The 26,507-nt window shown below is 43.1% G+C and overlaps 1 protein-coding gene and 1 pseudogene across 1 annotated transcript; both read left to right on the top strand.

Moving 5' to 3' along the window:
- Positions 1-250: 250 nt before the first annotated feature.
- Positions 251-25,198, top strand: med21 (mediator complex subunit 21). Its single transcript, XM_072551984.1, has 4 exons — positions 251-360; positions 2,750-2,864; positions 7,178-7,278; positions 23,849-25,198. Exons 1-4 carry the CDS (start codon positions 319-321, stop codon positions 24,023-24,025), a joined length of 435 nt encoding a protein of 144 aa, XP_072408085.1. The 5' UTR covers positions 251-318; the 3' UTR covers positions 24,026-25,198.
- On the top strand, positions 22,182-22,978 carry LOC140458276 (dynein axonemal light chain 4 pseudogene; annotated as a pseudogene).
- Positions 25,199-26,507: the final 1,309 nt, after the last annotated feature.

Consider the following 26,507-nt stretch of genomic DNA (forward strand, 5'->3'; position numbering starts at 1 on the left):
ACATAACCATGTGTCGCCAGTAACTCTGATTGGACAGACCCTGGGATTAGCTCCATGTGATTGGTTTACAATCCCCATCACTGATTGGGGGATCGATCTGTGGCTACTGATTGGCTGGCTTTCCATCGGTTTCCGCCAGATGATTGGTTAGCATTCCCAGCCTCCCGTCCTGACTTGGTAGCCGTTTCCATTGGTTACCAGTTATCTCGGTAGGTGATTGGTCAATGTCACACGGCAGTAAAGCGGTTGGCGATTGGCCGGGAGTTAGTCGCGACCGTCTTCCAATGGCGGAGTGGCTTGTTAGGTGTCGGTTGGAAGATGGCGGACCGGCTCACGCAGCTGCAGGACGCTGTGAACTCGGTGAGGGCGAGTGGCTGGAGCCTGACTCCATCCCGGATTTAGCAGTGGGCCCGCCTCTCCCTCTTTTCTCCCCAACCTCTTTCCCCCTCCCTCACCCTCTTCCCCCCCCCTCACCCTCTTCCCCCCCCCTCACCCTCTTTCCCCCCCCCTCACCCTCTTTCCCCCCTCCTCACCCTCTTTCCCCCCTCCTCACCCTCTACCACCTCCCCCTTCCCCCCCCACACCCTCCCCCCACACCCTCCCCCTCTTCCCCCCCCCATCCCCCCCCATCCCCTCCCCCCCTTCTCCCCCCTCCCCATCCCCTCCCCCCCCCTTCTCCCCCCCCCTTCTCCCCCCCCCTTCTCCCCCCCCCCCCATCCCCTCCCCCCCTTCTCCTCGCGCCCCCGCCCCCTCTCCCCCTTCAGGAAAATGAGTTTAAAAACAAGGATCACCCATTCATCAAAGAGATTAGAATTTTTTTTCCCTCAGTTGGAGCACGTCTGAACTTCTTTTCCTGAACGAGGTGAAATCAGAGTCCTTGAATAGTTTTTAAGGCAGGTGACATTAGATTCTTCGTAAGCAAGGGGTGAAAGGTTGCTGGCTTGGAATCAAATTAGCCATCAGGTTAAATGGAGCATGCTTGAGGGGCTGAATGGTCTGCTCCTTCTCTGTAGTTAAGTGTAGTTTGGTCTCTTTCCAGTTAGCTCTGATATGTTTTCAGGTGAACTATAATCGTGAGACAGAGTATTTAAACACTGTTTACAGTTTACTGTTTGGAATCTAGCTCAAATCTTCACACTCCCACATGCTGTGTTTCGTTTTTAAATTTATCTTCCATACATCAATATGCCATCAACAAATAATCTGTGGAATTTATGTGATGGACAGAAGGGTGGGACTCAAACTTGTTCATAATTTGCACTTTGTCTTGAACTATGCTTTATAATTTGCTAAGGACAGAAAGAACCCATTCAAGACTGTTCCATCATTGAACTAACTCATCGTTGTACACAAACAAAGCGTGTATATGCTGGAGATTGTTAATACCCACATCATCACTAAATGAATGTTTCAGGTTGATGACCATTCACCAGAACCATCAAAAGTTGAGAGATGTAAACATTTTCAATCAACTTCAGAGGCAGGTTAAAAAAGAAGGAAGGAAGGAACAAATGTTAGTGATAGGCTGAAAACCGGACTGATTCAGTGACAGAGAGATGCTTATGCAAGAGTTTTTTTTTCAAAAGTTAGAGAACTAACCCCACCGTCACCATGTCAACATTTATTTAAATATAGACACTCCTTGACACTGATCCAGCTTCCTCAGGGCCAGCTCTCAGTAAAATGGACGACTGGCACTCCTGTTTATTTTTTTTTAAGAGTGAACAGAATTTCAGGCACTCCTGTTCTTTTTTCTTACCCCCACACTATCACCTACCTGTGGTAGTGCTATTTTTACCCCAGCACCCAAGTTGTGTGTGATGCAAGGGTTTTCATGGGAGGACTGAACTACATGATTGCTTGAGTGGATGTGGTGCCACTCAATTGGGCTGTTTTGTCCCTGATGTTGTCACGCTGCTTTTGAGTATTATAGGAGAGCATTCATCCATGCAATTGGGGAGTATTCCATCCCACTCCTGACTTGTGCCTCGTCGATGGTGGACTGGCTTTGGGAGTCAGGAGGGGAGTTACCCGTTGCAGTATTCCTAGCCTCTGGCCTGCTTTTGTAGCCAATGTGTTTATGTGGTGAGAGCAATTCAGTTTCTGATCAATGGTAATGTCCAGGATGTTGATAGTGGGGAATTCAGTGATATTAACACTGTTGAATGTCAGGGGGTGGTGGTTAGGTTGCCTCTTTTTGCCTTCCGTGACAGAAATGTTAACTTGCCATTTGTCGGACCAAGTTGGATATTGTCCAGATTTTGTTGCATTTGAATGTGACTATTTTGCAATGTAAACTGTCACAAAATGCATTACAGAAATTCACCAGAGATCCTTAGCACCCTCCAAACCCACAACTACTTCCATCTAGAAGGATAGTGACAACAGATGCATGGGAGTACCACCATCACCTGTAAGTTGCCAGCCACACTACTCGCCAACTGGCTTGGAAATATCTCGTCGTTGCTTCTTTGTCGCTTGGTTGAAATTCGAGAACTCCCTCCCTAATGGCACTGGGTTTACCTCCAGCAAGTGAATTGCAGTGGTTCATGAAGATAGCTAACCACCACCTTCTCAAGGGGCAGTTTGGGTCAGGCAATAAATGCAGGCTGGCCAGCGATGCCCAAGTCCCATGACTGAATTAAGTAAAAACTCCATTCACACATCTTGTTCCTTGACTGTAAATAACATTGCCCAACAAAAATAAACGCCGTGTTGTTTTAAATTAACCTTCTTTTCTTCTGTCTAGTTAGCAGACCAGTTCTGTAATGCCATTGGTGTCTTACAGCAGTGTGCTCCACCTGCATCGTTTACAAATATTCAAACTGCCATAAACAAAGATCAACCATCCAACCCAACTGAAGGTTAGTTCTTAAAATTCATTGTTTGATAGGTGGTGTGTGTCACAGGAAGCACCAATATATGTTACTCATCTCTAATTGCCCTGGAATTGAGTGGTTTGCCAGACCACTTTGGAGAATAGTTAATAGTTGTTTAACATACTGTCGGTTTGGAGTTGCCTGTCGGCCTGCCATACAAGGATAGCAGTTTTATTCATATTAAATGAATTTTTACAATAATCGATAGTTTGCTGAGACTTTATATTCCAATTTTAATTAATTGAGTTGTAATTACACCAGCTGCCTTAGTGGGATTTGAGCCAGTCCCCCCTGTAACTGTAGCCTGGACCTCTGGATTACTGGTTGAACTACATGACAGCTATGCCACTATTTCCCTGAATGTCTGCGGATGTCTTTACTTTTCCAAAATAAGTTATTGCAATTGTCTGTGAATCCAGTGTCTCTGATCACCTGGACTTGAAGTCCAGTTTAGCAACCTAAATTGCTTCACCACTAGTCCTAATGTCTCCCTACTGACTCACTGAAATTTAATTTGATTATGCCCATGTTCAATGCCTTGATGTTTATGGTATGTAAATATGTTAAAACAAAAGGCATATTTTAATTATTTCGCTTAAAAAGAGAGACGAACCATTTAAGGGCCTGTCAACTTGAATTTGGTGTAATTGCTATTGTAAAACAGTTGAAAGAGAGACTGCTGGGATGTGGGGACTGCAGGGAGGAAGTGAACATTGTGATATTGCAGTCTGATTAAATCCATCATCAATAAAGTATGAGTTGCAAGTTTTACACCACTTTGGCTTGGAATCAGGTTATATTTGGAGGAACCTTTACTATATAGAAAGCTGTAAAAATGCACAATGTCTCTGGAGACCTCTCAGTCACCTTTTTGGTGCTGAGAGCTGTCTTCCTTTCTCCTTGATGTTCCATTTAAAACTGGGGTTGCCAGCTTTTGTTTTTGCACATCCACCCTAACTCTTAGACCATAAGACATAGGAGTGGAAGTAAGGTCATTCGGCTCGAGTCCACTCTGCCATTCAATCATGGCTGATGGGCATTTCAACTCCACTTACCCGCATTCTCCCCGTAGCCCTTAATTCCCCGAGACAACAAGAATCTATCAATTTCTGCCTTGAAGACATTTAGCGTCAAGGCCTCCACTGCACTCTGCGGCAATGAATTCACAGGCCCACCACCCTCTGGCTGAAGAAATGTCACCGCATTTCTGTTCTGAGTTTACCCCCTCTAATTCTAAGGCTGTGTCCACGGGTCCTAGTCTCCTCACCTAATGGAAACAATTATCTAGCATCCACCCTTTCCAAGCCATGTATTATCTTGTACGTTTCTATTAAATCTCCCCTTAATCTTCTAAACTCCAATGAATACAATCCCAGGATCCTCAGCCGTTCCTCATATGTTAGACCTACCATTCCAGGGATCATCCGTGTGAATCTCCGCTGGACACATTCCAGTGCCAGTATGTCCTTCCTGAGGTGTTGGAACCAAAACTTGACACAGTACTCCAAATGGGGCCTAACCAGAGCTTTATAAAGTCTCAGTAGCACAACGGTGCTGTTATATTCCAACCCTCTTGAGATAAGTGACAACATTGCATTCGCTTTCTTAATCACAGACTCAACCTGCATATTGACCTTTAGAGAATCATCGACTAGCACTCCCAGATCCCTTTGTACTTTGACTTTACGGATTTTCTCACCGTTTAGAAAGTAGCCCATGCTTGTATTCTTTTTGCCAAAGTGCAAGACCTCGCATTTGTTCACGTTGAATTCCATCAGCCATTTCCTGGACCACTCTCCCAAACTGTCTAGATCCTTTTGCAGCCTCCCCACTTCCTCCGTATTACCTGCCTGTCCACCTATCTTCGTATCATCTGCAAACCTTGCTAGAATTTCCCCAGTCCCTTCATCCAGATCATTAATATATAATGCGAATAGCTGTGGCCCCAACACTGAACCCTGCGGGACACCGCACGTCACTGGCTACCATTCTGAAAAAGAACCTCTTATCCCAACTCTCTGCCTTCTGTCAGACAGCCAATCCTCAATCCATCCCAGTAGCTCACCTCGAACACCATGGGCCCTCACCTTGCTCAGCAGCCTCCCGTATGGCACCTTATCAAAGGCCTTTTGGAAGTCTAGATAGACCACATCCACTGGGTTTCTCTGGTCTAACCTACTTGTCACCTCTTCAAAGAATTCCAACAGGTTTGTCAGGTATGACCTCCCCTTACTAAATCCATGTTGACTTGTCCTAATCAGACTCTGCTCTTCTAAGAATTTAGAAACCTCATCCTTAATGATGGATTCTAGAATTTTACCAACAACCGAGGTTAGGCTAATTGGCCTATAATTTTCCATCTTTTGTCTTGATCCTTTCTTGAACAATGGGGTTACAACAGTGATCTTCCAATCATCCGGGACTTTCCGTGACTCCAGTGACTCTTGAAAGATCTCAACCAATGCCTCCGCTATTTCCTCAGCCACCTCTCTCAGAACTCTAGGACATATCCCATCGGGGCCAGGAGATTTATCAATTTTAAGACTTTTTAGCTTTTCGAGCACTATCTCTTTTGTAATGACAGCCATACTCAACTCAGTGCCCTGACTCCCTTTAATTGTTGGGATATTACTCATGTCTTCCACTGTGAAAACTGATGCAAAGTACTTATTAAGTTCTGCTGTTTCCTTATCTCCCATCACTAGGCTTCCAGCATCAGTTTGAAGTGGCCCAATGTCTACTTTTGTCTGTCGTTTGTTTCTTATGTATTGAAAGAAACTTTTTACTATCATTTCTAATATTACTGGCTAGCCTACCTTCATATTTGATCCTCTCCTTTCTTATTACTCTCTTTGTTATCCTCTGTTTGTTTTTGTAGCCTTCCCAATCTTCTGATTTCCCACTGCTCTTGGCCACTTTATAGGATCTCTCTTTTTCTTTGATACATTTCCTGACTTCCTTTGTCAGCCATGGCTGTCTAATCCCTCCCTGGATAATCTTTCTTTTCTTGGGGATGAACCTCTGTACAGTGTCCTCAATTATACCCACAAACTCCTGCCATTTTTGCTCTACTGTCTTCCCCGCAAGGCTCTGCTTCCAGTCTATTTTTGTCAGTTCCTCTCTCATGCCCTCATAATTACCTTTATTTAACTGTAGCACCATTACAGTTTTGCCTTCTCTCTTTCAAACTGCAGACTGAACTCTACCATATTTTGATCGCTGCTTCCTAAGGGTTCCCTTACTTTAAGATCTTTTATAAAGTCTGGTTCATTGCAAAGCACGAGGTCCAGAAGAGCCTGCTCCCTTGTGGGCTCCATGACAAGCTGTTCCAAAAAGCCATCCTGTAAGCATTCCATGAATTCCCTTTCTTTGGATCCACTGGCAACGTTATTTACCCAGTCCACCTGGATATTGAAGTCTCCCATGATCACTGTGACCTTGCCTTTCTGACATGCTTTCTCTATTTCCCGGTACATGTTGCGTCCATGGTCCTGACCACTGTTAGGAGGTCTGTACACAACTCCAATTATGGTTTTTTTGCCTTTGTGGTTCCTCAATTCCACCCACACAGATTCCACATCATCTGACGCTATGTTACTCCAGGATGTTTCTTATCCTTTGAAGTACCTGAAATGTTCACTCCTTTTATAAAACAAATTAGATTGCAGAATCATCTAAGTGTAGATGCTGAAGTGCATTAATGCCAACCCCATTTGGAAGACACATTTGCCTGAGTGGCTAAAAGTTGCAGTGCCAGGTTAGGAAGATTGTCTCATGGAAAAACGTGGTATCGGGTCCATCTCTCTCAGTGGAACATAGGAGACTACAAGTTAGTCAGTAATCAGAAAGCACAGATTTATGGTGATTGCCCAAAGGAAAGAGGGAAGTTTTTTTAAATGTAATTTGGAATGCATTGCCTGAAATGGGCTGGGTACATTAATGAAGGGAAAACATTTGCTTGTGGGCAATATGCAGGGCTGTTCAATACAATGAATAATTATTTTAAAGCACCAACACAGACACAGTAGGCCAAATGGCCGCCTCTGCTTTAAGATTTTACATTATAGTTATAACCAGCAAGTAGTCAAGTGATTACAAAATCGTTTGGAATTTTTTTTAGTTAGTTCACTTGTGAAACATGGGCTTTGCTGTCAGAGTTAAATTATTACCCAATGGTATAATAGAACCATTCGTAAATGCAAATCTTTCCCTACCACCATCTCTCTTCATTGGGTCATTCCTGAAAGGCTATTATCTGAAATTTCTTTTTCTCTCCTGGCCCTACATTTTCCCTCCAGAATATGCACAGCTTTTTGCTGCACTGATCGCACGGACTGCGAAAGATATTGATGTATTAGTCGACTCGCTACCAAGTGAAGAATCAACAGCAGCATTGCAGGTAATGTGATTCCACTTGATGATATTCCTGAACAAATCCAATCCCAGACAGAAATTTAGCTTTTTACTTATTTTGGTTTTAACAAAATGTAAGCTTTTGCCAGAAAATAAGCATGCAATGCCGAAAATTTTGTTTTAATGACACAAGGAATAAAATAAAATGATCCAAACTGCTAACTTGTATCAAGTTCAAAAGTTTAAAATGCACAGTGATAATATAATCCTATTAGTCTCAAAACACTTCTTTTCAGCAAATGAAATAAAACAATTTTTGTACAGTTCCCCCAAAAGACTATTCCTGATACAGTTCCCAAAACACTCATACTGGCATGCCAATGTGAATGTTATCTTGCACACTATGGGCAATTTACCATGACCAATCTACCTAAGCTGCGCATCTTTGGACTGTGGGAGGAAACCAGAACACCCGGAGGAAATTCACGCAGACAAGGGGAGAATGTGCAAACTCCACATACGGTCCCCTGAGAGTGGAATTGAACCTGAGTCACTAGTGGTGTGATGCAGCAGTACGAACCATGGAATTGCGATGGCTTCTTCTGGAGCCACTACACACCTGAGCTTTAATGTTCTCAGCTGAAATAAACGCTTCTGGGTTTTAGCGAGTTTTGAGAAGATTTGTAGCTCAGGTTGAGGTTCTGGATGTAGGTTTGCTCGCTGAGATGGAAGGTTCGTTTTCAGATGTTTCATCACCATACTAGGTAACATCAGCGGGCCTCCGGGTGGCCTGCTTTCTATTAGTGTTTAGGTTTCCTTGGGTTGGTGATGTCATTTTCTGTTCTTTCTCGGAAGGGATGTTAAATGGGATCCAAGTCAATGTGGTCGAGGTCTGGTTGCAATGCTGTGCTTTCTAGGAATTCTTGTGCGTGTCTCTGTTAGGCTTGACCTCTGATGGATGTGATGTCCCAGTCGCAGTGGTGTTCTTCCTCATCTGTATGTAAAGATACGAGTGAGAGTGGGTCATGTCTTTTTGTGCCTAGTTGATGACTTTAGTTTTGTTGTCTGTCTGTATACAAAACACATCCAGAAACCCTAGCCACTCTCCCCTACATTAAAGACATATCGGAAATGACTGCCAGACTACTCAAACCTTTTGACATTGTGGTAGCCCACAAACCCACCAACACTAAAACAGCAGCTAACTTGAAAGACCCTATACAGACAACAAGCAAAACTTTTGTCATTTACAAAATACCTTACAAGAACTGTAACAAACACTACATTGGGCAAGCATACAGAAAACTAGCTACCAAGATGCGTGAACATCAACTAGCCACAAAACGGCATGATCCAAATGCAGATGAGGTAGGACACCCCTTCAACTGGGACAACACATCTATCCTAGGACAAGCCAAACAAAGACACACACGAGAATTCCTAGAAGCGTGGCATTCCAACTGGAACTCTATAAACAAGCAGATTGACTTGGATCCCATTTACCACCCCCTGAGAAAAAGAACAGAAAATGACATCACCAACCCAAGGAAACTCAAACATACAAATAGAAAGTGGGTTCCACCACCAATGCTTCATTCGGAGGCTCACTGAAGATGTTACCTAGTATGGTGACAAAACGTCTGAAAATGAACCATCCAGCTCAGCGAGCAAACCTACATCCAGAACTTCTGGGTTTTTATCCCAATATTTCTGCTCTAGACTAACATTAACTTTTCACTCTAAGATAATCTATTTCATGAAGTTTATCTCTAGAGCTTTGCTCTATACAGCCATGCTGTTGTAAGATCTACCAAACCTTAAAAACATTAAGTCAAAAGTGAAACTAAAAGTCTCTCCCTATGGGTGTTTCCCTGAAGTTTAAAAATACTCATTCCAGAATTCTCTGATGAACCATTTTTGCACTATTACTTACCATGCTGGGTCACCATCTAAAATAAAGAAAAGTCCATTTGTGCACAAACAGCCCATTTGTTCCACAACCAGGCTTCAAAAACAGTTCTCCCAGAATTCGCCCTGGTTACAAAAATACTTAGATAATTATGAGGGGCATGGATAGGATAAATAGACAAAGTCTTTTCCCTGGGGTTGGGGAGTCCAGAACTACAGGTTGGACCGATGGGTCTGTTTCCATGGTGTACATCTCTGACTTCAAATTAATAATTAACTTCAGGCACAACACACAAAACAAATTCAAATTCATCAAATAACATTAGATAGTATATGAATAAATCCCACTGCTTGCATCACATTAAGAGCGGCCTGTTACATTCTGCCAGTGAAAGCTAGTGTAGGAACTGGTGCAGTGTTTGTGGACACAGTATATTTAGTAAATTCTAGCAGCAGGATGTAGGAAGAATTTCCACTTGCCCATCTTGATAGTATGTGCTGAAGAAGCTAATTGTTTACAATTTACAGCACAGCAAAAGGCCATTCTGCCTAACAGTTTCATGTGAGTCTCCTCTCACTCCCTCTGCACCTTGACCTATCAGCATATTTTTCTATTCCTTCCTTAGTGCTTGTGCTGCTTCACCCTAAATGTTTCAGTGTTGTTCAGCCAAACCACAAACTGAGTACTCCAGTTTCTCTTGAATTGTCTATTGCCCTTATTCATGGTTCTCGTAGTTGTGATCCTAAGTTTGTCTCTATTCAAAGTCAAGTTCTAAATGAATGATCATGCTAAACTATCTCTCATCCTCCTTTTGGACAGATTTGGCCACACCAGCCTCCTCCACTACCTGCCCATCTGTTATTTAGTTCAGTGGATGTGCACTTTTTCAGTGTCACTCATCTCCATTGAATTGTAGTGAGAGATGCACCTGTCAACTCCTGCATTGTTGTGATCCCAGTAGATGGTTATATATAAGCAGTCAGCTTCTTGCCTGCAACCTGACTTGATAGGTCATTATTTGGATTTTTGCTTTGATTACTGTGATCAGTCACTGAACATATTCACATAAGCCTGCCAATATACTTTAACAAATGATCATAAACTTGTTAACAAAAGGGAGAAGGAGTATATATAAAATTCCATCATTGTATCTTGTAGAAATACTTAACCCCAGGAAGTGTCTTCACTTTTAGATTTCCTACTCAACTGACTTTCTTTACATTTACTAGATGCCATTCTCCATTTCTATCAGACACACACAAGTATAGACATAACACACTGACTCTTTCCAGCTCTTCTCCGTGGACTGCAGAAGCAACTTAAGACACTTGAATTGAATTAGCTTTATTGTCGCATGTATTCAAATTCCACTTACAGTGCCATCTTGGGTATAAAGGTCCCTAGATATAACTTTTAGTTACAGAATAAAGGAATGAAGAGAAGAGGAGCTACATTACCGCTAAACACAGTTTAATCGTAGGTCAGAAACACAAGAAGCAAAGTTTTAAAAAGACAAACATCAGTCTCTCTTGAAGGGCTCTCCACAGTAGACCAGTGCTGGGGGCCTCCATGCTCTGCACTAAGCTGCCAACTGCTGACCCTGCTTTGGATTTATTTTCTTATTTTCAGCTCTGATAGCTTGGAGACTTCTATAAAACATAATGCTATCAATCTGGTGATGTGCCTTCCTCTGAATTTAACCTGCTAATGGCAACTAAACATCTGTTTCTAGTGATCATAAAAGTTAAGCTTGTATGCATTCAGCGTTTAACTTCCCATGCAGCTGACTCAGTCATTTAATTGAAGTCAAAAGCTTTCTCGGAAGGTCTGTCTTTTGTTCACTGTTCCAGGTTACTATCTGGCTCTTTGTTTGTACAACATCATCTATACAGAACTGGGAATCCATGTTCCATATAAGTAATATTATTAAACTTCATTGTGACTGTTGCCTCTGGTGTCTCCAGTGACAGAGTATTGACACTGTTGATTGTTCTTCTGTCTGCTTCACCCCAAGGATATCATTTGGAAACACATCTCGCCCAAATGTAACCGGCTGCTCATAAGTCTTATCTCACCACCTTTGCCTTGACCCTTCCATCATCTCTGACTTGACTCTGTTGAGAAGGTATTTCCTGAAATTAAATGTTGTGAGGTGTGAAACCAAACTGCAGTCTCTGCCTCAATCCCCACTCCCCAGTCATTGTTTCCGTTTCCTCTGACAGTTTTCTGAAACTGAGCTAGTCCTTTGTAACCTTGACGTTGGGTCTGATCCTGATCTGCCTGTCATCAAGGTTACCCACATCAATCTTGTTCAATACCAACCCAGTGTCAGCTCATCCATTGTTTCACCTCACATCCTGATTATTTTCTGGCTTTGCTGGTCTGTATCCCATCTGGCATGAACTTGTATTTATCCAAAATGTTGCAAGAACTCACCAATTTTTGGCTCCTTTGTCAGCACTTTCCAAGCCTGCAATCTGTGAAGGGCAGAGGCAGCAAATACATGTGAGCACCACCTGCAACTTCTCTTTTGAGCCCCACCCTGACATGGAAGTATATCACTGCTACTTCACTGTCACTGAGTCAGAATCCTGAAACTCTTCCCCCTAACAGCCCAGTGGTTGACCCTACACTGTATGAACTGCAGCAGTTCACCATCTCCTTCATGTACCTCGTGCTGGGGAGCAACTGATAGACTAGCCAGTGATGTTCAGATCCATTGAAACAGTATAAACAACCTAATTCTTACTGGTGAAAGTGAGGACTGCAGACACTGGAAATTAGTCGAGGGTGGGGTACTGGAGAAACTCAGCAGGTCAGGCAGTATCCGAGGAGCAGGCAAATTGACGATTCGGGTAAAAGCCCTTCATCGGGAATGGTGTTGTTGATTTTCCTGCTCCTCAAATGCTGCCTGACCTGCTGTGCTTTTCCAGCACCACACTAACCTAATTCTTCTGCGTCCAAGTGGATGCAGTTAAACAAGCAGTTGTATCTGGGCCACTGCTTGCTTCAACGTGAGCATCTTTCAGATTTGTTTTCCTCAGCAACTTGAGTGATGATTGCACTAGTAAAGAGTGATGCATAGTTTGATTTCAGTTGTTGCATAATTATCTTGCTCGAAAGACAAATGTGATAGTTTTAATGCATACAGACGTTTTGTAGCGGTTACAGTAAATTAAGATGCCATATCTGAAACAAGCTTCAATTTATTTCCAGGGTATGTTCGCTGTGAAAATTCCAGGTAGCAATAGGTTAATCATAATAAAGGTCAAACAAAATACAGCAGTTGAGAGGATAACCAAGTAGCAAGTGTCAAATGTAAGACCAGCAATACGCGTTTCCTTTTGTCCTGGCTGTTAAAAGAATCAGTTGAAATAGTGCATCCTGTTTCATAACAAATTGCCTCTGTGGTTAAAACATACGATGCAATGTGTGCTTGTGTTGAGAAACAGAATTAACACTTGGCTAATGGGAGAAAGATACTTTCTCACTTGTGTGTTCAAGGTATGCATCTACAGTGTGTGTGCTGTCCTGTCCCTCGTATGTTGACTACTTTGGAGAGGTCCTGTTCTGTTCTTTGTTTTACATTATGTTCTTTTCCTGTTAGGTCAGAAGTGAGCATTGCATAGTTGGTTGCCTGTGCCAGTGCTGAGCCGAGCCTGCTACCACAAACTGTGCAAGCAGCCTGGTGTCTTGTTGCCTGCCTGGGTTTATGCACTTGCTTAGCCTGATGGAAATGCCCAGCAGCTATCTGTGGAGAGCAGGATGACAGCCTGACCCTTAGTTAAAGTTCAGAACAATTAAAAAGAGGAAAGTGAGACCTGATATTCCTCTAACTGAACGTTAGCAAGATTCTACTAAGTAAGAATGTTCAGAATAAATTAATTGCAGCCATGGGGAACTGCAATTTTAAAATAACCAAAGTGAGCATCTCTCTGCTGGCACACTTCACTGAAGTGAAAGAGTGTTTTTGAGTGCTGAAAGTCTTGAGAGTTGCATGTTAATCAACTACAAAAGTTGATTTTCCTAGCCTCTTGTGAGGGTTGCAGAATGTGGTTAGGATCACGTGAAAGCCAGTACGTAAATTCAGGGGATAATAGGAAATGCAGATGGATTGTAAGCCTTTATATCATAAGGAATTGAGTATAAAACGAGCAATGTCTTCCTAAAACTATATAAGGCCCTGGTCATGAACAGTTTTGCCTCCCTCAGGAGGTCATCCAGAGAAGGTTCGTTAGACTATATCCAGATACACAGGGATTCTCTTGTGATTTGAGTGAAGTTAAACCTGTACTCAATTAGTTTAAACAAGTGAGAGGATACTGAAATAACTGCACACGTCAAATCACCCTTTATTAACACATGGAGAGTCCTTGACACTGGGCCAGCTCTGAGTGAGCAGGATATCTAACACTCCTGTTCTTACCTGGTAGCCAGGGCTCCCTGATTGGACCAGATTAAAAGCCCCAATCAGGGAACTCTCTCAGGTCTACCTCACTGACCTTGTTACAATAACTGCAGAGATCTTAATGACACATACAGGATTCTGAGGAGACCTGACTGGCTAGACGCAGAAAGACTCATCTATAAGAGGAAATCGCCTATGACCAGAGGACATACACTCAGAATGAAGGCTCACCCATCTTAGTCTGATGAGGAATTTCTTCTCCGAGGGTAGTGAAACTATGGAATTCTTTACTGCAGAGGGTTGACTAATTGAAGAATGTTCTAGGCTGAGATAGCCAGATTTTGAATCCGTAAAGGAATGAAGGGAATTGGGGGGAAAAAAACCAGGAAAGTGGAGTTGACAATTATCAGATCAGCCATGATCTCATTTAATAGCAAACAGACTCAAGGGGCTAAATTGCCTTCTCCTGTCTCTTAAAGTCTTGTGTCTGGGTCAAACATGGAATTGATGTCAGGTGGTACATCTCGATTTCTGTGCAGTTGATGATGTGACAAATGACAGAGGGTCACATAGCCAGATGCACATGGTGTCATGCTTGAGGTTATTAAGTCAGAGTTCCCATGCATAACATCGCAACGACTTAAAGGATAGGTATATTGGTGAAATCAAGAAGTTATAAGTATCAGGAAAGACTGTGGTTCCCTGACACAAAAGTAGTAGGCTGAGGATCTGATAGATGCCTTTAAAATTACGGGAGAGTACAATCAGGTAGAGGATAGATGATGTTTCCATTTATAGGGGAGACCAAAACCAGCAATCTTAAATGTAAGTGGCCAGTAAAGCGAAGAGAGAATTGAGAAGAAATTTCATCACCCAGAGTGTGGTGTGAAGTCTCAGGCGATGGTTCAGGACAAATAGCAGCGAAGCTAGATGACTGTGAGATGGAAAAGAGTAGTCTGATATTTTGTCAGAATAAGTAGTTCCAGTTGAGAGTCTGGTTGAACCAAGTGTTTGTTTAATTCTGTATCAAAATAATTTTTTAAACCATTCATCTTTTTTTATCTCAGTGATTAAATACATGAATTTTCAAAAGATCATGCCTGAAACTATTCTCCTTTGTGCACAGATATCTAACTGCGTTTCTAGAATTTTCTATTTCCTTTCCTCATCTCTGCAGTATTTTTTAGGTTTTTTTTGTGTGCGCGTGGTTTGTAGTACCTAGGGCTGAAAAGATGCAGTATTTGTTTTTGAGGTTTTGTGGTTTCTCTGCCCTAAATGCCACTTGTGGTGATATGTAGTTGCCTGTTACAGAAGCGTTTAGACTGTACCAGGCCCCGTTGTGAGCTCCTGCTTCTCGTGGAGCTCAACACCAGATTCTCTGCATCAGGCAGGAACTTGTGGCTGTTGACACAAGCTTTGTCTTGGTACGTCACCAAGTGGCCAGTTCAGGAACTGCAGTTACCAATGGCAAATTCCTTCTCATAGAGTCATAAAGTTGTACAGCATGGAAACAGACCCTTCGGTCCAACTCGGCCATGCCGACCAGATATCCCAACCTAATCCAGTCCCACCTGTTTTTAAAGTTATTTAAGAGTCATGGAAATGTCAATCATGGAAATAGACCGTTCAGCCCAACTTGTTCATGCCGACCAGATATCCTAAATTAATCTGCTGCTATTTGCCAGCATTGGCCCATGTCCCTTTAAACCCTTCCTATTCCCGTCCCCATCCAGATGCCTTTTAAATGTCGTAATTGTACCAGCCTCCACCACTTCCTCTGGCAGCTCATTCCATATGTGCAGCACTCTCTGCGTGAAAACGTTACCCCTTAGGTCCCTTTTAAATCTTCCTCCTCTCACCCTAAACCTGTTTCCTCTAGCTTTGGACTCCCCTATCCTGTGTGAAATACTTTGGCAGTTCGCCCTATCCATGCCCCTCATGATTTTACAAACCTCTATAAGGTCACCCCTCAGTCTCTGTGCTTCAGGGAAAACAGCCCCATCCTATTCAGCCTCTCCCTACAGTACCTCCAACCCTGGCAACGGCCTTGATGTCTTTTCTGAACCCCCTCAAGTCTAAGGGGTGGCACGGTAGCTTAGTGGTTAGCACTGCTGCCTCACAGCGCCAGGGACCCGGGTTCGATTCCAGTCTTTGGTGACTGTGCAAACTCCACGCAGACATTTTCCCCCTGTCTGCGTGGGTTTCCTCTGGGTGCTCTGGTTTCCCCCCACAATCCAAAGATGTGCAGGTTAGGTGAATTGGCCATTCTAAATTGCCCATAGAGTTGGATACATTAGTTAGGGGGAATGGGTCTGGGTGGGTTACTCTCTAGAGGGCCGAAGGGCCTGATTCCGCACTGTAGGGAACCTAGTCTAATCTAAAACTCCTTTGTAAAGTCAATGCATGGTCTCTTCAGTGAACAGGCATTAGTTTTTTGTTTCACACTGTTACTCCCGTTAGATGTGGGGAAGCATATGGCTTACTGGTATTATTGCTGGGCTGTTAGAGGTAAATATGGGGAATGGATCTGGGCGGGTTACACTTCGGAGGGTCGGTGTGGACTTGTTGGGCCTGTTTCCATACTGTAGGGAATCTAATCTAATATTGACAACAACCTTCCTATAGCGGGGAGACCAGAATCGTGCACAGTATTCCAATATTGGCCTAACCAATATCCTGTACTGCTGCAACATGACCTCCCAACTCCTATAATCCATGCTCTGACCAATAAAGGGAAGTGTACCAAATGCTGCCATCACTGCCCTGTCTACTTACGACTCCAATTTCAAGGAACTAGGAGCCTGCAACTTGTATCTTTGTAAAGCTTTGCAATTGCAAAGCACTTGACAGGCATTGTTTTAATTTGAAGTGCTGCCACATCACGTGGGAGGTGCAGCAGCCAATGTATACACAGCAAGGTCTCTTAAGTAGATTAGATTACTTAGTGTGAAAACAGGCTCTTTGGCCCAACAAGTCCACACCGACCCTCCAAACAGCAACCCACCCAGACACATTCCCCTCGATTTACTCCTTCACCTAACACTATGGGCAATTTAGCACGGCCAATTCACCTGACCTGCACATTTTTGGACTGTGGGAGGAAACCGGAGCACCCAGAGGAAACCCACGCAGACATGGGGAGAATGTGCAAACTCCACACACAGTCGCCCAAGGCTGGAACTGCAACTCTCACAATGGCAGCGGTGGGATTTGAACCCACGCCTCAGAGACTGAAGCCTAAATCCAGCGCCTTAGACTGCGTGGCCACACAACCCCACAAAAAAAGTGCAAACTCCACCCAGTTCCCCGAGGGTGGAATCGAACCCAGGTACCTGACATTGTGAGCTAACAGCACTAACCATTGAGCCATGTGAGTAGCTGGGACAGTGACCAGAAAATACTGTTTAAGGTGTTAGCTTGGGTGTACCTTATGAACTCTCAGCACTGGGGAAAGCTCTCTTCCTGAAAAGTTTTTTTTTGGATCTTTTATGGCCACTTGAAGGAGCAGAAGCAATTTCTGAGTAAAGTTATTTTGCTGTAAAAACAAGTGGGTATAGTATTGGCATTTTTGTACTCTAGTAGTTTGGACCTCACTTTTACCCTGATTCACTTCCTTAATTTGATTTGATTTATTGTCACGTGCTGAAGGACAGTGAAAAGCTTTGTTTGCAAGCAGGATAGGCAGATCATAGCAAGGACATACAGATCGTAGAGTGAAAGATACTTGGTTCTGGATTAGTGGTGCTGGAAGAGCACAGCAGTTCAGGCAGCATCCAAGTAGCTTCAGTAAGGCATAAAGGTTAAACTGCACAGGGCGTGCCTGAGACAAGAACAACATTAACAAGATCAGCATTATTTGAGGTTAGAGAGTCCATTCGTCAGCATAATAACAGCAGGGAAAAAGCTGTTCCTGAACCTGCTGGTGCATGTGTTCAAACTTCTGTACCTTGTGCCTGATGGAAGAGGTTGTTGGAGATCATTAACGGGGTGGGAGGGGGTTTTCGATGATGGCAGCCTTTCTGCAGCAGCAAGCCATGTAAGTGGAGTCTGTGGATGGAAGGTTGGCTTCTGTGATGGTCTGGGCTGTGCACACCACCTTACGGTCCTGGCAGAGCAGTTGCCATACCTGCCTGTTATGCACCCAGACAGTGTGCTTTCCATGATGCATCTGTAGAAGTTAGTGAGGATCCTGTGGACATGCCAAATTTCCTGAACCACCTGAGGGCGAAGAGGTGTTGTTGTGCCTTGTTGACCGTCACTCCGAGGAACCTGACACTCTCCACCCTCTCAACCTCCACTCCATTGATGTAGATGGGGGCATATTCTCCACCTGTCCCTGATGATCTGTTTTTTAGTATCACCAGTATGGCGAGAGAGGTTGTTCTCATTGCACCACATCACTAAGCCCTCTATCTCTTTTTTGTATTTCTGACTCATTGTTGTTTGATATCATGGCTAAGATGAACCTTTATCCATTTTGCACTTAGTTTTGTGATCCAACCACGTTTTTTTTTTAGTTTCATTTTCAATTTCTACACTACACTGAATCCCTGACTAACTGCTTGCTATGATGCTGCCTTGATCTGTTAGCTGAGCTGACCGCCTGTAACACTGTCACAGGGCACGTTCTCCTCTTGGGTGTCCTGGTCCACACTCTAGGTTTGAGCACATTGTCCAGACTGACGTGTCCTGTGGTCATGAAAGATGCAATAGAAATGCAAGTTTTTATTTCCATCGTTCTTTTGCATATGGATAAACCATCTAATATTTTTAAGTGATTTGATTTTTAAAAAGTATTTGTATATGTGGTAAGTGTTTGCATTTTTATATTAACCCACCTGTTAAGGTGATCGGGGTGAGGAAAGTCGACCCTGTTGTTTGTTAGCCTGAAAACCCTTTCATAGTATCTCAAGTATTTGTTTCCACTGCTCCATTCTTATGAAAGAAAAATCAAATTTACACTACCAACTGTTTATTGGTTTTGATCATTTCTTTTTCAAAATTTGATCCAAATACTAACTCTGCTTCCCTCTACAGGTGCTGTCTGATTTTTGTTTTGTTACATCAACAATGCATAACTCCTTTGACTGGAAAATAGCATGGGTAGAATTTTGCACTTGACCCTGTGGGTGGATTTGCAGGTGGTGATGTCTGTGAAGTTCCAGGGCCTAAGGTGGTCATCCTGCCACTTTACCACGTGGCCCTCTCCTCTCTGTCATTTTACTGAGGTGGGAGAGGGCTCTCCCCTATTGAGGAGTGTGACTGGGTAATTAATGGGACATCTCTGCTTCCCAGAGTGACCGTTCCATATCAACTGAGCTGGCCCTGATCTTGGGGCTTGGATAATAGTGCCAGCCTCCTGGTTGTGGCTACTGGATCTATTGGGATTTCAGAGTTGAGGTTAGGCTTCTATCGGAACGGGGTCACTTGGAGTCGAAGGTGTCTGCAAGACTCCCGTGGTCAGCCAGGATGTATTCCCTGCTGACTCTTTGGGGTAGGAGATACCATCATCAAAGAATCCTGCCCTATGTGAGGAATGGAAAAGAGAGAAGTGGGAAGCTTGCAGGTATATTTAGTTTCCTTAGGACTATGATGCCTCTCCCACATTCTTAAGTGCTTATGAACCATGAACCAATAAGCACTTTATTGTGTAAGTTTGCTTTTTTTTTTACAGTTTACAGAAGTAGACTATTTGGGCCATCAGTTCTGCTATGCCATTGTGAGATCATAGCTAAGCTGATAATCCTCAACTCCACTTTCCTGACTTCTCCACATAACTCTGTTCCCTTACTGATTCAAAAATGTGTCTAATTCAGCCTTGGATATACTTAATGATCCAGCCAGGACAGCCCTCTCCTGGTGCATCACTGCCCAAGAGGTGAAATTCCTCCTCTTAAATGTGTGACCCCTTATTCTGAGATGATGCCCTCCGGTTCTAGACTCTCTCCCAAAGGGAAATAACCTCTCCATATCCGCCCTGTCAACTCGCCTAAGAATCTTGTATGTTTCAACAAGGTCACCTCTCATTCTTCGAGGAGAAAGTGAGGACTGCAGATTTACAGCAACACATTTTCAGCACCTCTCATTCTTGTAAACTCAAATGACTACATGTCCGACCTACTCAACCTCTCCCCATTAAGGCAGCTCCTCTGTACCTGGTATCAGCCTTGTGAACTTTCTCAGGACTGCCTCCAATGTATCTTTCCCTAGATAAGACCAAAACTGTCCATGGTATTCCAGCTGTAGTCTCTGTAGTGCTTTGTATAGTTTTAGTAAAACCATCCTATTTATATGTCAAAGGGACTTTGGAAGGGTCATTCGTCCATTTACCTTCCCTGTTACCTGCTGCACTTCAATGCTAGCTTTCTGTGGTCTCAAAATAATTCATTTTCAAGGCTACATTTTAAAATAGCATTTGCTACTCTGTATTTTTATCCCACCAGAGGTGGTCTGGAAAAGCACGTGTGAAAATCAAACTGAGACTCTTCTTTTAAATTAATTTGTGGGATGTGGGCATTGTTGGCTGGGCCCAGCATATGTTGCCTGTATGTAGTTGTCCCTTGAGAAGCTGGGGGTGAGCTGCCTTCTTGAACTATTGCAGTCCATGTGCTGTAGGTATACCCACAATGCCCTTTTGGGCGGGAGTTCCTGGATTTTGATCCTGTGACAGCGAAGGAACGGTGATATATTTCCAAGTTAGGATGGTGAGTGGCTTGGAGGGGAACTTTCCAGGGGTGGTGTTCCCATGTATCTGCTGCCCTTGTCCTTCTAGATGGAAGTGATCATGAGTTTGGAAGTTGCTGTCTAAGGAACTTTGGTGAAATTGTGTGCATCCTGTAGTTTATTGCTGCTGCTGAGTGTTGCTGGGTGGAGTGAATGCTTGTGGATGTGGTGCCAATCAAATGGGCTGCTTTTGTCCTGGATAGTGCCAGGCTTCTTGAGTGTTGCAGGTAAAGTCCTGACTTGAAATTAGTATTAACTGGTAGTTGAGCTTATGGACTTGAGGCTTGGCACTTCCTTGCCAGACCATTGGATGGCACTGTTCTATAACTCTGATTCTCTTGGGGTGTAGGGACTTCCTGGATAAGGGGTTTTAAAAAAAAGTAGTAATGTTGCTGCATTATTTGTCAGGGTGAAAACAAAAGGGGAATCTGGTTGCAAGCAACAAGTTTATAATTAAATGTTGCAAGCAAAAGCTCAGACCTTTACTGGGAAAGGCTGAATGTGCTGGGAACTGAGTTCTGAGGAACAGTCACTGCACTCGAGACATTAACTTGGATTTCTCTTCTCAGATGCTGTCAAACCTGCTGACCTTTTCCAGCAACTTCTGTTTTTGTTTCTGATTTACAGCAAGCGCATCTTTGTTTTTGGGGAGGAGACCCAAAGCAGGAGTCCTCTATCTGAGAGTCATGACAGCCTTTTTTTTTGGTTAATTTGTATAACCAAGGTCTTGACCACTTATTCAGTAGATATTCAAAGGTTCTGTGCCTTTACTGAAGTGAAAAAGGGTGCACTGTAACCTGGCAGTCACCCTTTTATGAAGAAGCAAATGGAAGTGCTGTCCTCGGTCCTGGTGACCCTCTGTGTGGGTTGTGGAATTTAGCTGCTGTGAGTGGCTTCTCTGTTTGTTCAACAGACACTGCCTAATAGTAACTTATTCTGACACTGCTGACTGTGCTGCTATGTTTTCTTAACCAGTATACCTCACAATACAACAACATTTGAAGGCATCTGTTTCACATTATTATAGTGCCCTGGTGTTTGAAATAATTAAAGTTACCATCTAAATAGTGTTCTGAAGAAATTTGTGATTTTGATTGATTCATGAGATCTGAGCGTTGGTGGTTGGCCAGCATTTATTGCCTGTTCTGTTTTGCTTTTGAGGTGGTGATGGCTGTCCACCTGCTGTGAATTGATTCACAATGCCTGTAACATAGGCAGTTCCAGGACTTGGACCTGGATGTGCCAATGAATAAATGGTCATATGTTTCCAAGTCTGGTTGGTGTATGGCTTGGAGGAGAACTTGCAGGGGGTGGTGCTTGTATGCATTTGCTGTCCTTGTCTTTCTAAATGGAAGTGGTTGTGCATTTGGAAGTTGCTGTCTGAGGATCTTTGGTGAATTTCTGCAGTGCATTTCTGGAGTGTCTGAGGCTGAGGGGGGTGACCTTATAGAGGTTTACAAAATTGAGGGGGATGGATAGGGTAAATAGGCAAAGTCTTTTCCCTGGGGTGGGGGAGTCCAGAGCTAGAGGGCATAGGGTTAGGATGAGAGGGGAAAGATATAAGAGACCAACGGGGCAACTTTTTCACGCAGAGGGTGGTACATATATGGAATAAGCTGCCAGAGAAAGTGGTGGAGGCTGGTACAATTGCAACATTTAAGAGGCATTTGGATGGATATCTGAATAGGAAGGGTTTGGAGGGATATGGGCCGGGCGCTGGCAGGTGGGACTAGATTGGGTTGGGATATCTGTCAGCATGGACGGGTTGGACCGAAGGGTCTGTTTCCATGCTATACATCTCTATGACTTTACTATTGCTGGAATGTTGTCAGGCACCATAGCCTTTGCAGTATCCAGAGTGTTCAGCTGTTTCTTGACATCACATGGAGTGATGGGAGATAACTGATACATAATTGCAGAGCCTTAGGCAAAGAAGGAAGATGCAGAGTGAAGGGGCATTCAAATATTCCCTTCAGATTTGAGATACACTGGAGGAAATGAAAGTGGAGACGATGGAATTGTGTGTCATGGTTTGTGAGAAGTCTGCATCAAACAATGGGACAGCCGCCAGAATGATTGAAGAGACCAGGGGCAAGAGATTTGGTGCTTCCTGGCATGTGATGGTTGGTGATGAGTTTGGCTTTGAAACCACTCAAGATGAAGAATGTTCTCTACATGTATTTTGGGGGCAGCATGGTAGTGTATGTGTGGAAGTGCACATAACGTGAATGGATTGCGTGTGGAACAGAAATACTGATTCTCCTGTTCCCTCCTCCCATCCTAATTTGTCTTTGAATACGACTGCACAAAGGTCATTGAATCAATCCTATTGCTACAATGGGTCATCCTGTAATCAGACCACTTGCTGTTTGCAACGATGCAAAACATTTCCAACTTACAACATGAGCAGAGACCAGAACTGATTTATTAACTCTGTCTCCATGTTCAGCAATGAATGATGCTGTCACTCAAACAGGATTTCCTACCTTTCTAATGGCATTGTAACATATGTCTGTCCCTTTAAAAGAAAACAGTTTTACTGTAGCTGAGTATAACCCTATCCCTGTCCATAAATCAGGTTCATATAGTGAATCTGCTGTCAATACTCATCATTACCAACCCTCCAGGATTAGCTTGATGCCTCTAGGACTACTAAGAAATACGTGAAAAATTGTGGCTTTTTAATTTTTTTGAGTTGAGTGAAAGCCTGGGAGGATTTGAAAACCAAAATGAGTATTTTAAAATTGCAGTATTGCTGAGCTGGGTCCATTCATAGATCAGAAACTGTCAAGAATCATAGGTGGACAGCACTTGCTGAGTTAGGATGTGTGTAATTTTGATACTCTGTGGTAGTGCAAATGCAAAATAAGAGGTCAGCAGGGAGGGCAAACTGAATATAAGGAAATTTCATGCAAGTTCTGTATAAGCTGGTTTAGATTGATAGAGGAGGATGACAAGTCAAGTAGTTATCAATGTTATATAAATTTAAAGCTCTACTGCCATAAACAGATGTGTAGCCCTCCTTGCTAAACAAAAACTAAGCAATTAAGTATGAAAATCAAAATGGTGCAACTTCTACTGTTGTATAGTGTCAGCTATTAAGCAATATACTTCAAGTGGCTGATGTTAAGGAAAAATAATATGGTAAGATATTATGGTAAAGAACAAGGGCAGCTAGAACTGGCATTTATCTAGCACTGTTCACAATCTCTGGACGTCACCATTAAAGGCTTTTGAAGTGTCATCATTGTAGCATGGAAAAGGTTCCCTTAAAGAATTTGATTGGATATCTATTGGTCACGACATTACAAGAGCTCCCTTTCTCTTCAATTTGTCCCATGGCATCTTTTTATTCCAGCTGATGGAGCTTTAGTTTGATGCATTCCATCAATGACACCTATGTAACAGTGCAGCACACGGTTGGTACTGCTTATTTTGCTTTGTTTAATGGTCTAGCCCAGATTTATGTCTGTCCGCTCATAAGTAGTCACCTTGTTTCAAAGTGTTTGCATGGAGTAAATAGCATACATGTTCCAGGCGCACTGGGATAACCATGTTGTGTCTCCTAATGTCTAGGCTGCAAGCTTACGTCAGCTGGAAGAGGAGAACCATGAGGCTGCAGCACTACTGGAAGAAGTTGTTTGTCGGGGTGACCTGTTGTTGGAGAAGATACAGAGTGCGCTAGCGGACATTGCCCAGTCACAGCTTGGGACAAGAAGCAGTGGTCGCTCTCAGCACATACCTGAATCTTAGCAGCTGGATGCAGCGTCCTACTCAGACTGGTGTGATCTACACTTTGTGCAAAGATAATTGCAACATTTTTTCTTTTGTAGGATGGCAGGTAGGGGAAAAGAATACTGATAAAATTGCTAAGGCATCAGCACCAAGGTTTAAAATTAATTTTTTATTCCAGAATGCTCAAAAAAACCTTTTTGGTTTTGCAAGTTAACCTAGAGATATAGTTCAAAGTCAGTAAGTGTACAGTATGCCTTCCCCTTGTTCTCCCCATTTCGGTCGCCACTGTTTTTCTTTAAAATTCAAGGGCATGTGTTGGCCTTTCAGTGAGTTAAACTGCCCCAATTATTCTGGGCTTGGGGTTCTGGTTGAACTTGGATGAACCCAGTAGTTTCAATGTGTGCGACCTACCCGATGGTTTATCTTTTTAGTGACAAAGTGCTGTTCATTGAGTAACCTCTGTCCGTACATTCTGAAACCGTATCTGGGAAACAAAATGCTAAATGTGACTGGGACCACAGCTACCCTGAACTTTAAAACTGCCATGTGATTCTGGGGAGAGGGCGCTCACTAACCCACTGTCCCAAGTTCTTTGTGTCTTATGGCCTTCCTGTCATTCTGGGTTGGTGAGGCAGGGAGTGAATATATAAGACTAATGGTGACCCTAAGGACAATCTACCACTGAGGAGATAGAAGATAGAAAGCCCTGCATTCTGCATCCTCACTGAAAACTACTGCTGCTGGTGGGACGTGTAACTCAGTCACGTTGAAGAAAACCCATGCATGACTAAAACTGGTGACCTGAGCCCGTCTGAGGCTGCTACAACACTCCTGTTCCAGTAGGAGCCTCATCTCACTCAGCATCTGGCTGACTGCTCTGTTTGCATGCCTTGTATTTTGTTTAAAGTGGGCTTGTTGATTTAGTTCTGATTGGGGGCGGCGGGAGGATGCTGTTTTGCTGTAATCAGGTTGTGAATGTGTATTGGATGGTAATGTGCAGCTGTTTGGGCTGTTGCTTCCTTCACCTTCCCACACTGTTGGCTCACGGAAAATTAGTTCCTGTTGGGTTACGTTACCCAGATGATGAAACTCCTATAATTCCGTGATCACACACTGTTGGAAGCATTTGTGGCACATTGACATTTTGTTCAAAAGAATACAAGTTAAATATTAAAGAAATTGTGCAATATGCTTGGCGTGTATTTTCTTTTAATGGGGTGGTGTGATGCTTGCACCAAATTTAATTGGTTTTAGCTGCATTCTTATTGTCAAGATAGGTTCAACTCCGCAACATAATTTACTGGAAATACTTTGTACATGACAACACAATACTGTACGTACCCATTTGTTCAGCTCCCAGATACAGTTGAATAATCTAGCTCTAGATGCTGTCTTGATTTGAATCCAGCCTTTCCTGCCTCAGGTCGATTCAATGGACATATGCTAGAAGAACATTTTTCAAAAAGAAACGTTGCCAGATTTGGAGAATTGGGCAAGGTTCCAGTCTCCATATTGGAGAATGGGTGTAGAAACACTGCATTAATTAATAGTGTAGTGTCTTTGTTGCTGTGAGGAAAGCTGATTTTATTTAAGCTGTGCGTGACTAGCTGAGGACTTGAAGATAAATACAAAGACCACTAACATCTGTCTCCATTAGAGAGAGAGAGAAATGATTGTGATGGGGTACTGCACCTTGAGCAAGGGCCAGATAATAAGAAATAACGATTGGTTGCTCAGCCATATCATCCAGTACGATTCTTTTATTAATTTATTCATGGGATTTGGGTATTATTGGCTAGGCCAGCATTTATTGCCTGTCCAAATTGTTAAGAGTAAACCACATTGCTATGGGTCTGGAGTCACGTGTAGGCCAGAAAAGGTAAGGATGGCAGTTTCCTTCCTTCAAGAACATAAGTGAACCAGTTTGATCTGATTGGTCTTAATTCTGCATCCTCTCCCTATGCTTTTCAATCCAAAATGTCTTATTCAACATATATTTTAATATTAATTAATATTTGAGTAGATTATAAAATATTCAATAAAGCTGACCCTCTCAGCTCTTACAAGGATTTGACTGGCACCATCAGTGGTGTTCTGAATCGTTATGAAGCTAACTGAACAAACCAATAATAAGCTACAACTTGATCTTAGTGGATTGCAACATTTGATGTGATTGCAGAGATCAGGAGGGTTGACTCTCTCCCTGGCCAGTCAGCATGTTTGTAATGCGGTGCAGTTACATACAAATGCTGTACTGAATTGCATACCTGCCTTTAGCTGTGATGAAGGTGAGCAAACAACAGGAATCAAACCTGAAATCCTTGTGCGTTAACTAACAGGTGTAGTGTCTTTGTTGCTGTGAGGAAAGCTGCTTTTATTTAGGCTGTGCGTGACTCACTGACTTCTTGAAGATAAGTACAAAGAAATATGACTTGCTAAAATTACAGGGATTCTTTCATGACTTCACAGTAAGGTGAGAGTGCCTTTTATAACTCAGGGC

This window comes from Chiloscyllium punctatum, chromosome 32 (genome assembly GCF_047496795.1).
Source record: "Chiloscyllium punctatum isolate Juve2018m chromosome 32, sChiPun1.3, whole genome shotgun sequence".
Taxonomy (NCBI): domain Eukaryota; kingdom Metazoa; phylum Chordata; class Chondrichthyes; order Orectolobiformes; family Hemiscylliidae; genus Chiloscyllium; species Chiloscyllium punctatum.